This window comes from Hemicordylus capensis, chromosome 2, assembly GCF_027244095.1.
Source record: "Hemicordylus capensis ecotype Gifberg chromosome 2, rHemCap1.1.pri, whole genome shotgun sequence".
Lineage (NCBI taxonomy): Eukaryota > Metazoa > Chordata > Lepidosauria > Squamata > Cordylidae > Hemicordylus > Hemicordylus capensis.
Genome location: NC_069658.1, coordinates 397,726,128 through 397,739,680, shown reverse-complemented (window position 1 = coordinate 397,739,680; position 13,553 = coordinate 397,726,128). Strand labels below are relative to the sequence as shown.

Here is a 13,553-nt window from a genome sequence, read left to right as displayed (position 1 = left end):
ACAGGTGGTAGCCTCCACCCATTAGGCACTATCTACCAGCCCACCCCACTCTTTTGGGGCAGATCCACTTTCTGCCCCCAATCTGCCCCAAAGACACCAAAACTTCAAAAATTCCCAAAAAATCAGCCCTCTGCCCAATCCCCCTGAAATTGGGGTGTTAGCTGCCACCCATTAGGCACTACCACTCCACCCCACCCTTTTGGGGCAGATACACGTTCTGCCCCCAAACTGCCCCAAAGACACAAAAACTTCAAAAATTCCCAAAAAATTACCCCTTTGTCCAATCCCCCTTAAATTGGGGTGGTAGCCTCCACCCATTAGGCACTACCACCCCACCCCACTCTTCTTCCCCAGGCCCCACTTTCTGCCCCAATCTGCCCCAAAGACATGAAAACTTCAGAAATTCCCCCAAAATCACCCCTTTGCCCAATCCCCCTGAAATTGGGGTGGTAGCCTGCACCCATTAGGCACTACCACCCCACCCCACTCTTTTTTGCCCAGATCCCATTCTATGCCCCCGAACTGCCCCAAAGTCACTAAAACTTCAAAAAATTCCCCAAAATCGGCCATGAGCTGAATCACCCGAATTTTTCGGCCCCGAAATTCGGGTGATTCGGCTTGGCCCCGAAAAATATTGGGGGACATCAGGGGTGATTCGGTTCGGCCCCTAATCACCCGAAATTGCTCATTTCGGGCACAGATCGATCTGTGCCCAAAATTTTTTGCACATCCCTATTCATTATGAGGAAAAGTTATTAGACACCAAAGAATATAAACACTTCAATATTCCTAAAAAATAAAAAGTACCCCCACTGCCTTGCAGGGGGTGGGTTGGCACATGGCAGTTGACAGTTGGCATTGTCCAATGACAGTCAAAATGAACAGAAGAAATGAAGGTGTTTAATGAATTCTCATAGGGATTCATTATGAGGAAAAGTTATTAGACACCAAAGAATATAAACACTTCAATATTCCTAAAAAATAAAAAGTACCCCCACTGCCTTGCAGGGGGTGGGTTGGCACATCGCAGTTGACAGTTGGCATTGTCCAGTGACAGTCAAAATGAACAGAAGAAATGAAGGTGTTTAATGAATTCTCATAGGGATTCATTATGAGGAAAAGTTATTATACACCAAAGAATCCAAACACTTGAAAAATAGTGACCACACCTGTTGCTCCATAACTCCACTTCTACAAAGGCTAGAGCTTAGCTTTAAGAAGAAAATTAAAGCTGGGGATCAGTGTTAGGGTTAGGATAAGGCGACTTTGAATCCTCATTATTTCCTATGGCAGAAATATACAAAATTATTAAAAACTTTTTTAAAAACCATTAAAAATCAACCAAGTGCTCTTGAAATTTGGATGGCAGGTGGCACCCATGAGGACCTACCCACCAACCAAATTTGGTTCCCCTAGGACTTTTATAAGTGGTCTGAATTGATCCAAATCAAATCCAAATAGAATCTGGGGTGATTGGGGGGACAGATTCAGAGACAAAACAAATAGGGTGATTCAATTCAGACACAAATTGAATCAAAAAAATCGATTCATGCACATCCCTATTAATCAGTTTATTTGGTCAGTTGAGACTTATTATTTTTTCCACTCAGCCATTTGATTGCAATTTCCTTGGGGCAGGGACATATCTTTTTTTGCTTATGCCATAAAGCACTTGCTTGATGGCACTGTATGTACAAAGTTCCAGTGTGCCTTTTTCAAAAATGATGATCTGGCCACTCCACTAACACAGGAGTTAGTAGGGAATTAGGAGAGAGGAAGAGGAGGAGGAGGAGAGCTGGTCTTGGGGTAAAGGTAAAGTTGAGTCGGTTTTGACTCCTGGCGACCACAGAGCCCTGTGGTTGTCTTTGGTAGAATACCAGAGGGGTTTACCATTGCTTCTTCCCATGCAGTATGAGATGATGCCTTTCAGCATCTCCTTATATCGCTGCTGCCTGATACAGGAGTTTCCCATAGTCTGGGAAACATACCAGTGGGGATTTGAACTGGCTTCAACCCGGCAACCTCTGGCTCGATAATCAAGTCATTTCCCTGCTGCACCATTAGGTGGCTGGTCTTGGGTTAGCAATCATGAGTTGTCCCTTTTGCTAAGCAGGGTCTGTGCTGGTTGCATTTGTATGGGAGACTACATGAAAGATATTCCTTGAAAGATAGCTGCAGGTTCCAAATTCCCTCCCTGGCATTTCCAAGATAGGGCTGGGAGAGATTGCTGCCTGCAACCTTGGAGAAGCCGCTGCCAGTCTGCGTAGACAATAATGAGTTAGATGGACCAATGGTCTGACTTGGTAGAAGGCAGCTTCCCAAGTTCCTATGAGTTTCTAATACCCACAGTCCACCTTTTGGGGTAATACTTTACAGCCAGTCTTCAAAATTCCTGGTGGTGCTCCTGAGCATAAGTGTTATATTCTTTGTCAAATGTACTGAGTCTTCTTAAAATTATAACAGTAAAGTTTTATGCCTTGCATCATGTTTAGACCGTTTGGAGCTTTGTCCACCCCCACACCAGAGACCTTTAACTAAGCTATACTTCCCCTATACTGCCAAGTTTCCCCTGTATAGGTACTGGTGTCTACTTTCACTGCAAGAGTCCCCCATTTCAGGTGAGCTGCACTTTTAACTTCCTAAACAGAACAGTCTGCTTTCTTTACTCTAAGGCTGGCCAGCCACCCCAGATTGTCTGAATGTTCTCAGATTTTTCCATCTCCTCATCCTCGTCGGGTTTCCCTGGGGGTTGAGGGGATGGTTTGCTCCTCAGTCTATTCAGGGCTTTTTTCCTCCAACACTAATCCCCGATATCTTCCCCCCACTTTTGAAATACAAAACCAAACTCTGGAGTTTAACGTATCCCTCCTAGATACCGAGTGACCAACCAATGAAACTAAGGAGGGAATGTAGCCAATCAGTCAGGGTTGCTACCTGTGGCCAATATTTTTAGCTACATAGAGGAAAACAGACAGACAGGAATGAAAAGGAGAAAAAAGAGGTATTTCTCCAAAAACATCACAGCGTTTTTGCATAGGCTTTATTATTTAAAAACAGCAGCAGTTAGTTATTACTCTGGATAATACAGAGAGGAGTCAATACGTATGAACGCAAAGTTAGGTATCAAATATGAAATGAGACACAAAGACAGCGGGTTTCTTACAATCCGTGTCCAATCTTCCTAGGATGTTTTTCGCACAGAGAGCTTTGCGTTCTGTCGAGCCTGACCTCCGCGCGGCCCCTAAATTTCCCGGTCCAGCTGGGGTTGATTTTTCCCCATCTGCTCTCCTGCGAAGACGGCAAAGTCTGCAGGGAAGAACGAGAGACCACAGAGAGATCCTGTCTGTCCGGCACAGCAAGTCGGCCCCGCCATCGCTCCTATGGAGACGGGGCCCTGCGCTCCCTTCGCAGTTTCTCCTCTGAAGTGGCAGATTTCCCCACCCACCCGCTCTCCTTCCTTCTCTCTCTTGCACGCTAATGGCATGGGGCCCAACCCAACGCAACGTTTGGCTTTACCAATACTTGCTGCTTTGCCTGCCTCCCTCCTCGCCCGCCGCCCGCTTCCCTTCCCTCTCTCTTCTTCTCCCCGCTTCTTGCTTCTCCTGCCACTCTGCATTCCTCTTTTCTGCCTTATCCAGGCAGGGAGCACCAGCACTGCAGGCCAAGCAAGCGTCGAAGCTTCGGGTGGAGGTGACGCGACTGGCACGCTGCCCGGTCACCGGTGACGGACAGCTCTGGAAGCCAATGATAAGAGGACAAAGAGAGAGAGGGTGCGACTCTGTGGTCCAGTGTTGTGCTCACTCAGCCGCCTCTCTTGCCAGAGAGAAGACTTGGTTCGCCCACCCGAGCCCCCTCCCCTTGGGCTGTTTTTCCTCTTCTTAAAGAATGCGGCTACGGGAGGAGGAGACAAAGTAGTCCACGTCGGTATCCCCAGTTGTTTCCTTTCTTCTTGCCAAATCAGACAATGATAACCCTGTGGGTGCTTATTCTTGGGAGCCTCCAGAGATATTCCATAAAGAGGGCATCCATTATGGAGTATTGATGTTCTGCAACAAAGGAACATCAGAAGTGCTGTGTGTGTGGTGTGTATGCGAGCAAAGAAAAAGAAAAAAGCCTGCTATGTTGTTGTGGTTACTTTTATATCTCGCTGTCACGATGAGACAGGCAGGGCATGATGAGTACTTTCTATATTGCGGTGGGGCGGAAGGAAGAGCTCAGTGTGCATCTCTGCCCGCAAAGATAAAGTGCACTGCCCATACATGGGAGCTTGATCAGGCAATTCAATGCTAGGGGTTTGTTGTGTTAGGAGGGCAACTTCGGCCCTTGCTACAACAGGGTCCTGTGGAAGTAGAAGGAAACGATTCCTATGGGAGAAAGCAAAAGGGATGGGGCAGCATTGGAAAACAAAACCATGTTGGATTCGACAATATATCAAAACATCCAAAAAGAATCCAAATACTGTGTGCTAATCTCTCTCGTCTTCCTATAACTCTACAAGTAACACAGGGTACCGGAACCCAACAACCACCTTGCACAGACAGATGGATATACAATGGGTATAGCCACAAAACAGATATGGATGCAATAACAAAGAGAAATTCATACCATAAGCCCGAGCAATGCAGGGTACTTCAAGCTAGTGTTTTAATATAATAACAGCCAGATGTGTTTTGACTGGACTATAGTCTAGTCAAAATACATTTAATTGTTAATTGATTTTAATTGTTTTTGATGTAATCTGCCCTGAGCCATTTTTGGAAAGGCAGTATATAAATCAAACAAACAAACAAATAAATAAATAGGCAAAATTACAAGACTCATCAGATTTTGGCAAAATTATAAAACTGATCTGACATTTCATTTCTCAATCAAAACATGACACTGCAACCACATGGGAATATTTGTCTACACTTCTCCTATCCATCAACTATAGGACATTTTGGTAATGAATTATCAGATTTAATCTTTTCAGTTGGACACACAGAGATCATCATCATCATCATCATTATTAATTTGATTTCTATACCGCCCTTCCAAAAATGGCTCAGGGCGGTTTACAAAGAGAGATAAAACAAATAAGATGGCTCCCTGTCCCCAAAGGGCTCACATTCTAAAAAGAAACATAGGGCACACACCAGCAACAGTCACTGGAAGTACTGTGCTGGGGTGGATAGGGCCAGTTACTCTCCCCCTGCTAAATAAAGAGAATCACCATGGTAAAAGGTGCCTCTTTGCCCAGTTAGCAGGGGTTTGAGATCTTATTGAAATCTTATTGATCATCTCTCACAAACGTTTTTGTGATATACAGATATATTTTATTGATTTGGATTAATTATATTTATTGTAGACCAGATAGTTTTCAAACATACTGTTTTATCACTATTATTATATTCAAATACTAGTACACAGTATTTTGATTCTTTCTTTGATGTTTTTAGGGGACAGCAGTGGACACCTGGTTACCTTAGCTCTTAAGTGAAAAGCCTGCCCCAGTCTGCACAGCCCTGTCTTGGGTTCTGTTTCTTGGTCACAGGTGACCCTGGCCAGTTAGTCTCTCCCAGTCTAACCTACCTTGTTGTGAAGATTAAAGTGAGGTGGGGACCATGCATGCCTTGGAAGAAGGGTGGGATTAAAAAATGGAATAAATATTTAAAAATGGAATAAATAAATGTTGGGAACTGGGTTGTGTAATAACTCTAGCAATTAGTTATACAATCAAGCAGGATCCCCACTTAAAAAAAAAGAAAGAATTGTGCCTTTCACTTGCACATCTATTACATTACATAGGTCCATTTAGTTTGTGTTATTAGTCAAGGCTAGAGACAGATGAGAGGCATACTTGCCATGATATACACATATTTGTTTTGTCCCAGTGGTGTTTTGGTCAAACAGGTATTGTAGGTTTTTGAAACAATTAAACAACACCCTGCTTACCATAGGCAAAGGTGCGGTGAATGTATGCACCAAGATGATCAATCGCATTTTTAAACCACCTTCAACCTTCTAGAAAAAGCAAAACAATGCCTCCATCATTAGAGTGTGGAAGCACCGACATCGCAGGTGCTCCTGCTGTATTTTGTGTTTTGCTGGTCGAATGACCGTAACAATAAAGATTTGATTTGGTGCTCCTGAGGAACAATCACATGTAAAACGTTCAGGGAGGAAAACTTCCCCTCCTTAAATAGTATTCATGAGCAGGAGTGCAGACCCCTCCTAAGCATTTGAGGAATCCCTCTCTCATTTTATTGAACTCTCCCCCACCTAATCGAATAACCCATATCTCCCTCCCAAACGTGCCTGCCTCTCTCAGAAAAGGTGAGGAGTTGCTCCGTCCTCAGCTTTCCCTTCTGTTTGCACCCCCTTGTTCCCGTGGAAAATGAGGAAGATTTGTCCAGAGTATTCTTTATTGCCAAGCCATTATCATTCATTTACGTGAATAATACTTTATTGGCAAGAAAATGTATACAAACTATGATCGGCATTGTACTTGGAAGACGATTGCACCTTTATTTTGTGGTTTGATGGGTCACGTGTTCATTCCTCGTTAATCTCGTCTTCGCAGCTACCTTCTGAGTCAAGAGCAGGTTGAGAAGCCTAGCCTTTGACGTCTCTCTAAGCACCCCATACCCAGCTGCCCCAATGACGCATACAACAAAGAGCATCCTGGGAGATGTAGTTTCACGAACCCTGGAAGGGAGGAATGCACCGATTAGGACTGACGTGGGCGTTTGACGTAACCGCAAGCCCCTTAGCTGCAGGGGGTGGGGATGAGGGTGGGAGCTGACGTAGAAACGTTCAATCCTCATTGGCCCCCGAGATGAAGGGGCAATCGGGTGGGGAAGCACATAAAATAAAATGGCGAAGAGCAGAATCGGCCAAGATTAAGCTTCATAGGTGTGCGTATGGGGTGGGGGAACTTAGGAGCACACGGATGGGGCATGGGAGGAGCGACTGCAAGGGTTGAGGGGGACGAGGCAGAGAACGTTGGCCGGGAGATATTAAAGAAAAAGCAAAGAGCAGAAGAAATATGGAAATACGGTAGCAGGAAATCGAGCGTTTTCAGTAGAAGAGGGTGAAGAAAATGGGGAGGCGGAGAGAAAGAAAGAGAAGACATACATCAGGCCTAAAACATAGACGAGTGATAAGACAAAGCCAAAATGTTAAAATAAAACTATGTCTCAAAAAGAAGCGGCTGCAAGAAATATTTATCACACACATATACATGCAGCATGCCCACCCTGGAGTCACACGCGTACGTCCGGAATTTTGTCGCTCGTAGGTTCCGCGAGAAGTGAGAAAAGGCAATAATATGAAATCTCGAGTTAAGGTGGGGGTAGGGAGAGGAGAAAATAAAGAAGGGGAGGGATTAAGAGTAGGAGGGGGAGCGAGAGGGCGGGTACGCTGGCCTTATTGGCAAGTGAAGAAGTCCAATCGGAAGCAGCATACAGGACAGCGGGTGGCCTATTGGTAGGACGGTGGGTGGGATCAGAAAAAAATATGGGCGTGCCCACGAGGGACCGAGGGGGCGGGGCAAGGGAAGGCATATATAGGGGCGCGGCGAGCGCTCGGGCGCTACAAGAAGGCGTCTAGCAGCTGCTGAGGCGGAGCGCGCTGTCTGTCTTTCTCGACCTGGGGTGTGAGAAGCGCAGTTCTGCTGTCCCTTTCCTAGCGCCCTTTTTGGGGTATGGGGCTTCGGTACTGAGCCCCCCTCCTTCCTCCACTCCCCCGGACCCTCACCGGGATTGTTTGCACTATTCACGCCACCTTCCCCACTCACCCCGGGTGAGTATCTCTCTCTCTCTCTCTCTCTCTGAATAGCGAGGGGTAGTGGATGGAGCCCCACAATTCCTGTCAGCCCCCCGGAGGCGGAGGGGAGGAAGGATCTCACCGTAGCAGTGACTTGGCATAGGCCGGTGGGGGTGGGGGCGGCGGAGGGAAGGTGGAAGTAGCAGTCCCTCGGAGGGGGGTGGAGTGGAGGGGTTACCCCACCCTCACCATCGATGGGGTTTCGTGCAGCAGACCCACGGAGATCGGGGGGGGGTCGCTGGAGCGTGAGGCGGGGAGACCTTTGTACCAGCCCCGATGAAGGGGGGAGAGGAGGAGGAGGAGAGGCTGTGGGGAGTTGGCGCAGCCCGGAGGGAGGGGCCGGAGGGCAGAGGAGCCTGTGGGGGTTGGCACTGCCCCACTGAGGCAGGGAGAGTGCGCGCGTGTGTGTGTGTTGGCGGGGAGGAGTGGGGCGGGGGAGACCGGGGAAAGGCTGGCTGGAGGCGAGCAGGGTGTTGGCAGAAGGGCTGACAGGACAGCGGCGGCGGAGGGTGTTGACACAGCCCTGCAGAGGGAGGCGGAGAAGGGAGCGGGCGAGTCGGCGGCGCTGGCAGGCGCAGCCCCCTCGGAGGTGTGGGGTGAGGAAGGGGCTTGGAGGGCGCAAGGGGGGCTCGCACAGCTAGGGGCTCGGCGGAAAAGTAACTGGGGGCGGGGGGTTGGTTATTGGCTGGCGCGGTCTCTCTTTTCTCCCCCCCTCCCACCTTCCCCGAGGGGAGGGGGGGAGGCTGCTTTGGGTGTCTGGCACAGCCCCCCTGCTGGGGGGGAGGGGCGGAGGCTGCAGTTGGGACCGCCTCCTAGAAGGCTGGCGAGGGAGGGAAGAAGGCGGGGAGGCGCAAGTGTTGTTGGCACAGCCTGTCAGAGAGGAGTGCAGTTGGAGAGGGGGGAGGGGGGGCTCTAGAAGAGTGATGTGGGGAGGGAGGGCTTGTCTATTGACACGGGTTTTCGTTGGTTATGGTTAGTATGGAGCTGTGGGGCGAATGGCCAGTTTTGTGTTGGTGGTGACCAGGCTTCCTTAGTTGAGGTAGGATATATGGGGTGTGTGTGGGGGGGGGGGGGGCCTTAGGGCAGTGAGCTGGACTTACAGGGGGAACTGAGGAGAAATGGTACATGTGGAAAGAAGGAATTTAAGACAGTCTTACCTGTGTCTTTGCCTAGGCATGTTATTGGATGGAGAACTCCTAAAAGAGACCTGCCCCTCCCATTATGCTACAAAACCACCTTTACAGCAAATGGAGACAGAGGGGAAGGCTACTGGCTGTGAGAGAGTGGAGAATTGGGCCTGCTTTGGCTTAGCTAGGAGAGAGAGGACTTGGCCAGTTGTCTTCCCCCTTGCTAGAGCTCTATGGCTGTGAGCAGAAATCTAATGAGACCCAACTGCCTGGTTATGTAACGCCATACACTCTGCTTAAGGTTCTGCCTTTTCCCCTTCCCCCATCACCACTATCATGATTAATGCAATTAACAGGTTTAGTTAATTTTAAAAGGGCTTTTTAAAAGATAGAATACATTTGCAACCTTTCAGGTTGTTTTGTTTAATCAGCTCCTTACGTGAGGGAAAGGAACGGATGATGATTATTTAATTCAGTCCTCCTTGAAAGGGTGGTATTTTTCCTACAGTGCTGTAAAGGTTAAACAGGTGGATTAACAAATTGTTTTAAATGTTCTGTATAGCTGCCCCAATCAGATCTTCTGTTCCTTATGTGTTCCCATTTGTAAATATCTTCTATTTGCCCTTGATCTTTCCTTATCCCCACCCAGTGCTGATCTAGCAATCGTTTAAAGGTCGCTTTATCATACAGCTGGTTGTTCTCTTATCATATAAAGAGGGCAGCAGGAAAAGGAAATTACTTTAGAAGCAGGTTTAACCTGTGAAAAACAGCCATTTAGGGAAAGTAAATAAAATCTTATTTTGATTCACATTTAGCAGTATAATTCTGAAATGTGTCTTTGATCTCTGGTTCTTGAATTTACTAGATTTTAGAACTATTGTTGCAGTGCAGTGCAGAAAAAAAACTCTCAGGTGAAATACAACTTTATGGTAAATTTTTTGCAGTAATGTAAGATGGAAGGGTAAAACAGTGTACTTTTCCAGTAGTGAGTTACTTTCATATTGACTTGTCTTTACATTTTAGAAAAGAATATTCTGAGCTGTATAAAACAATTACCATTACCTTTTTTCCAGTATAAGTGAAGCAAAAACTACTAATTTGTAAGGTTTGTATTTGGCCAATGGCTTCTTCAAATGCTCTAATGCTAAGTATAGCATTCTCTGCACCCCCAGGCCCCAGTGAAGACAGGACACGCTTAGTTAGAGTAAATAAGGGCCACTTTATTATTGTACAGTGATAACAAACTTGCAACGAGGTCCCTAACTAATCAGAGTGTGGATACTCCTCCCAGGTGGTGGCCCCTCCTAGTGAGGGCCATCCCACACCAGGGCAAAGGGCCGGGTCCTGATTCAGTCAGGCTCCATGTCCTGACGTCCTCTCACCACGAGGCTTCCCCCACTGAGGGCCTGACCCACCTGAAACCCAAGCCTCCAAAGCTCTGTGCCGGTGAATCGTGCCACCCCACCCACCCACCCTGAATAGGAGCCATTCCCAGGCCTCCGGACCACCCAAACCCTGAAGGGCTGTTCCTTGACCCCCCTCACCCAAACTGGCCCTCTAGCCAAACACCGATCCTGAATACCTACCCAACCTGCTCATTCTCCTGCCAAGTGACAATTTTTTACGATGCCTGCCTACAGCCCAGCTCCTAAGCCTCAGTGAGAAGTAGGCAGGAAAAGGTTGCACCCCAAGCCAATCTTGCATGACCCAAAAAATTCCTACTTGGCCCCCAGCGACCGGCTATCCCTCTCTGAGCACTGGGAGGGTGGGTGGGCAGCCAAGAGACTGAAGAAGATGGTGGCTGCCGGGCAAGCTCCTCCCCCTCTCCTGATTGACCAGCCCTGGCCATGTGGAGGGAGCCAAGATGATGGCCGCTGTGCCTGACAGAGGCCGAAGGCACAACCCCGCCCCCTGCCTCATTATGTGGGGGCGGGGAGCAGAAGTTCCAAACAGGGGTGTAGCTATAATTGAGCAGATGGGTTTAAAGAGTTCGGGGAGGCCCAGCATTATCCTTCCCTGTTTTCTTCATTGTCTCCCTCACTCCAAGGGGCCATCGGAGAGAGGGACAGACACGGGCCCCCTCTGCACAAGCTATGCCCCTGGTTCCAAAAGATCTTGAATTGGTAGTCATAATTTTTCTGTTTCTTCATTTGTGGTGATAGGCATGGATTCTCTAGCTGATACATCTTATGGGTATCATGGACATTTTAGTAAAATAATAGTTCTGGAATTTTCATATGTAGATATTTTTCCCCCAAACTGTCAGTTTTCAAGCACTGTTACAAACTTCAAAATGTTTGTGCTTTTAGTCTGAGGTATTTGAAAATAATGCTGAAGTCCCCCGAAATAGTAGTGGTAATTTGACTATAAGTCACCAAAATAGGGTTTTGTAACTGAATCCTTGACAGGCTTTCCAGTGCTCAGATCATGTCCTAAAGACATGCTTACTCCTTGGCATATTTCTTAAGTTCCTGGGCTGCAAACTGATTTTGAAATGCCCTGTACTATATTTTTAAACAGCTTATTGTTGCATTCTAATCCATAGTAGTGCTGCATTTGTGCTTAGCATATTGAATGTCCTGAGCTTTTAAGTGGCATGTACAAGCGCCAGTGTGTTGTAAATGTCTGCTGTTGAGAAATATAACCTATTTTAGATAAAGTGTGAGGCTGAAATAGGCCTAGTCAACTTGCTCCTGCACTTTCCTTATTTGGATCTTTGTGTTTGTTTTTTCTTAAAGGAACAACAATACTCAAGGTGAAGAATTATCTTCTAGAATTAGCACTTTGAAAGAAAACTTGCTTTTCTGTGGTATTTTGAACATTTTTTCCATTATTTGTGGTTTGAAACGGAGACTTTGTAATTCTTTGCCGTAGCAGCTATGCAGCTTGAAATACAAGTAGCACTCAATTTTATTATTTCATATTTGTACAATAAGCTTCCCAGACGACGTGTGAACATTTTTGGTGAAGAACTTGAAAGACTACTAAAGAAGAAGTATGAAGGGCATTGGTATCCAGAAAAGCCATACAAAGGATCAGGGTTTAGATGTATACATGTAGGGGAGAAAGTGGACCCAGTTATTGAACAAGCATCCAAAGAGAGTGGGTTGGACATTGATGATGTTCGTGGCAATCTGCCTCAGGATCTTAGTGTCTGGATCGACCCATTCGAGGTTTCATACCAAATCGGTGAGAAGGGACCAGTGAAAGTGCTTTATGTGGATGATTCAAATGAAAATGGATGTGAATTGGATAAAGAAATCAAGAATAGCTTTAACCCAGAAGCCCAGGTGTTCATGCCTATTAGTGACCCAGCATCCTCTGTTTCAAGTTCTCCTTCACCTCCTTTTGGTCACTCTGCTACTGTGAGCCCAACCTTCATGCCCCGTTCTACCCAGCCTTTAACTTTCACCACTGCCACATTTGCTGCCACCAAGTTTGGCTCAACCAAAATGAAGAATAGCAGCCGCACCAACAAGGTTGCCCGCACTTCTCCCACTAATCTTGGCTTGAATGTCAATGATCTGCTGAAACAGAAAGCTCTTTCCTCCTCCATGCACTCTCTCTATGGTCTTGGCCTAGGTAGCCAGGTTCCGCAACAGCAGCAACCGCCGCAACAGCAGCAGAAGCCTTCTGCCCTTTCTCCTAATGCAAAGGAGTTCATTTTTCCTAATGTACAGGGTCAAGGTAGTACAAGCAACCTGTTCCCTGGCGACAGTCCCCTTAACCTTAGTCCTCTCCAGTACAGCAATGCCTTTGATATGTTTGCAGCCTATGGAGGTCTGAATGAGAAGTCTTTTGTGGATGGCTTGAATTTCAGCTTAAATAGCATGCAGTACTCTAACCAGCAATTCCAGCCTGTTATGGCTAACTAAAAAAAAAAAAAATCATATTGTACAAGTTGAAATGCACGTACCCAAGGGTGTATCTTTTTCACCTCTTGAGTTTTTTTAAGAAGCTTGTAGTATGAATACGTTCAAGCTTGGTTAGATAAGGACAACATGCATCATTTTTTCATTTGCCAACCAAGCACAAAGTTATTTTTTACTGACTGTACATTAAATATACTCAAGATATGGCCTCTTACAGTATTTAAGATATAGCAAGGACATGGCTGATTTTTTTATATATAAAAAATTGGCACTAATAAGTGGGTTTATTGGTCTTTTCTAATTGTATAATTTAATTTAGTACAAAGTTTGTAAAATATCAGAGTATATATTGTTTCTACAACATGGTATTGCATTTTTATCTTTTTACTACAGTGATCTGTGACAACTGCAGCAGCTTCATGTTGTATTTTTTTTACTGAAATTATAAAATCCATCTTAAAAACATCAATTCTAAAAAGTGTACAAAATATTCCTTAAGTGGTGGAATTCAAATTGTATGGAATAACTTTTTCCAAGAAAGAAACACAAATTGTATTTTCTGTTAAAAAGTTTAAAGATTTTTTGCTATATATTATGGAAGAAAATGTAATCGTAAATATTAATTTTGTACCTACATTGTGCAATACTTGAAAAAGGTATAAAAGTATTTTGAGTCAGTGTCTTATGTTAAAGAGAGGGACTGAAATAGTTTATATTAAGTTTGTATTAAAATTCTTTAAAATTCAAA

The 13,553-nt window shown here is 45.8% G+C and overlaps 1 protein-coding gene and 1 long non-coding RNA gene across 5 annotated transcripts; one reads left to right on the top strand and one right to left on the bottom strand.

Annotated features, from left to right (window-relative positions):
* Positions 1-6,386: 6,386 nt before the first annotated feature.
* LOC128347292 (uncharacterized) lies at positions 6,387-7,336 on the bottom strand. Its single transcript, XR_008317486.1, has 2 exons — positions 7,238-7,336; positions 6,387-6,687 (listed from the first exon to the last, which is right to left on the bottom strand). It is a non-coding gene; the product is annotated as an uncharacterized LOC128347292 (long non-coding RNA).
* Positions 7,337-7,564: 228 nt separating this feature from the next.
* TOB1 (transducer of ERBB2, 1) lies at positions 7,565-13,553 on the top strand. 4 transcript variants are annotated; one of them, XM_053301540.1, is made up of 2 exons: positions 7,565-7,782; positions 11,672-13,553. In XM_053301540.1, exon 2 carries the CDS (start codon positions 11,813-11,815, stop codon positions 12,806-12,808), a length of 996 nt encoding a protein of 331 aa, XP_053157515.1. In that variant the 5' UTR covers positions 7,565-7,782; positions 11,672-11,812; the 3' UTR covers positions 12,809-13,553. The 4 variants fall into 4 exon arrangements, with proteins under 4 accessions (XP_053157515.1, XP_053157517.1, XP_053157516.1 ...); XM_053301542.1 differs by lacking the exon at positions 7,565-7,782 and adding an exon at positions 8,264-8,402; XM_053301541.1 differs by lacking the exon at positions 7,565-7,782 and adding an exon at positions 8,725-8,845.

Coding starts and splice junctions, on each gene's coding strand:
- TOB1 (XM_053301540.1), top strand. CDS start 11,813: ATGCAGCTTGAAATACAAGTAGCACTCAATTTTATTATTTCATATTTG.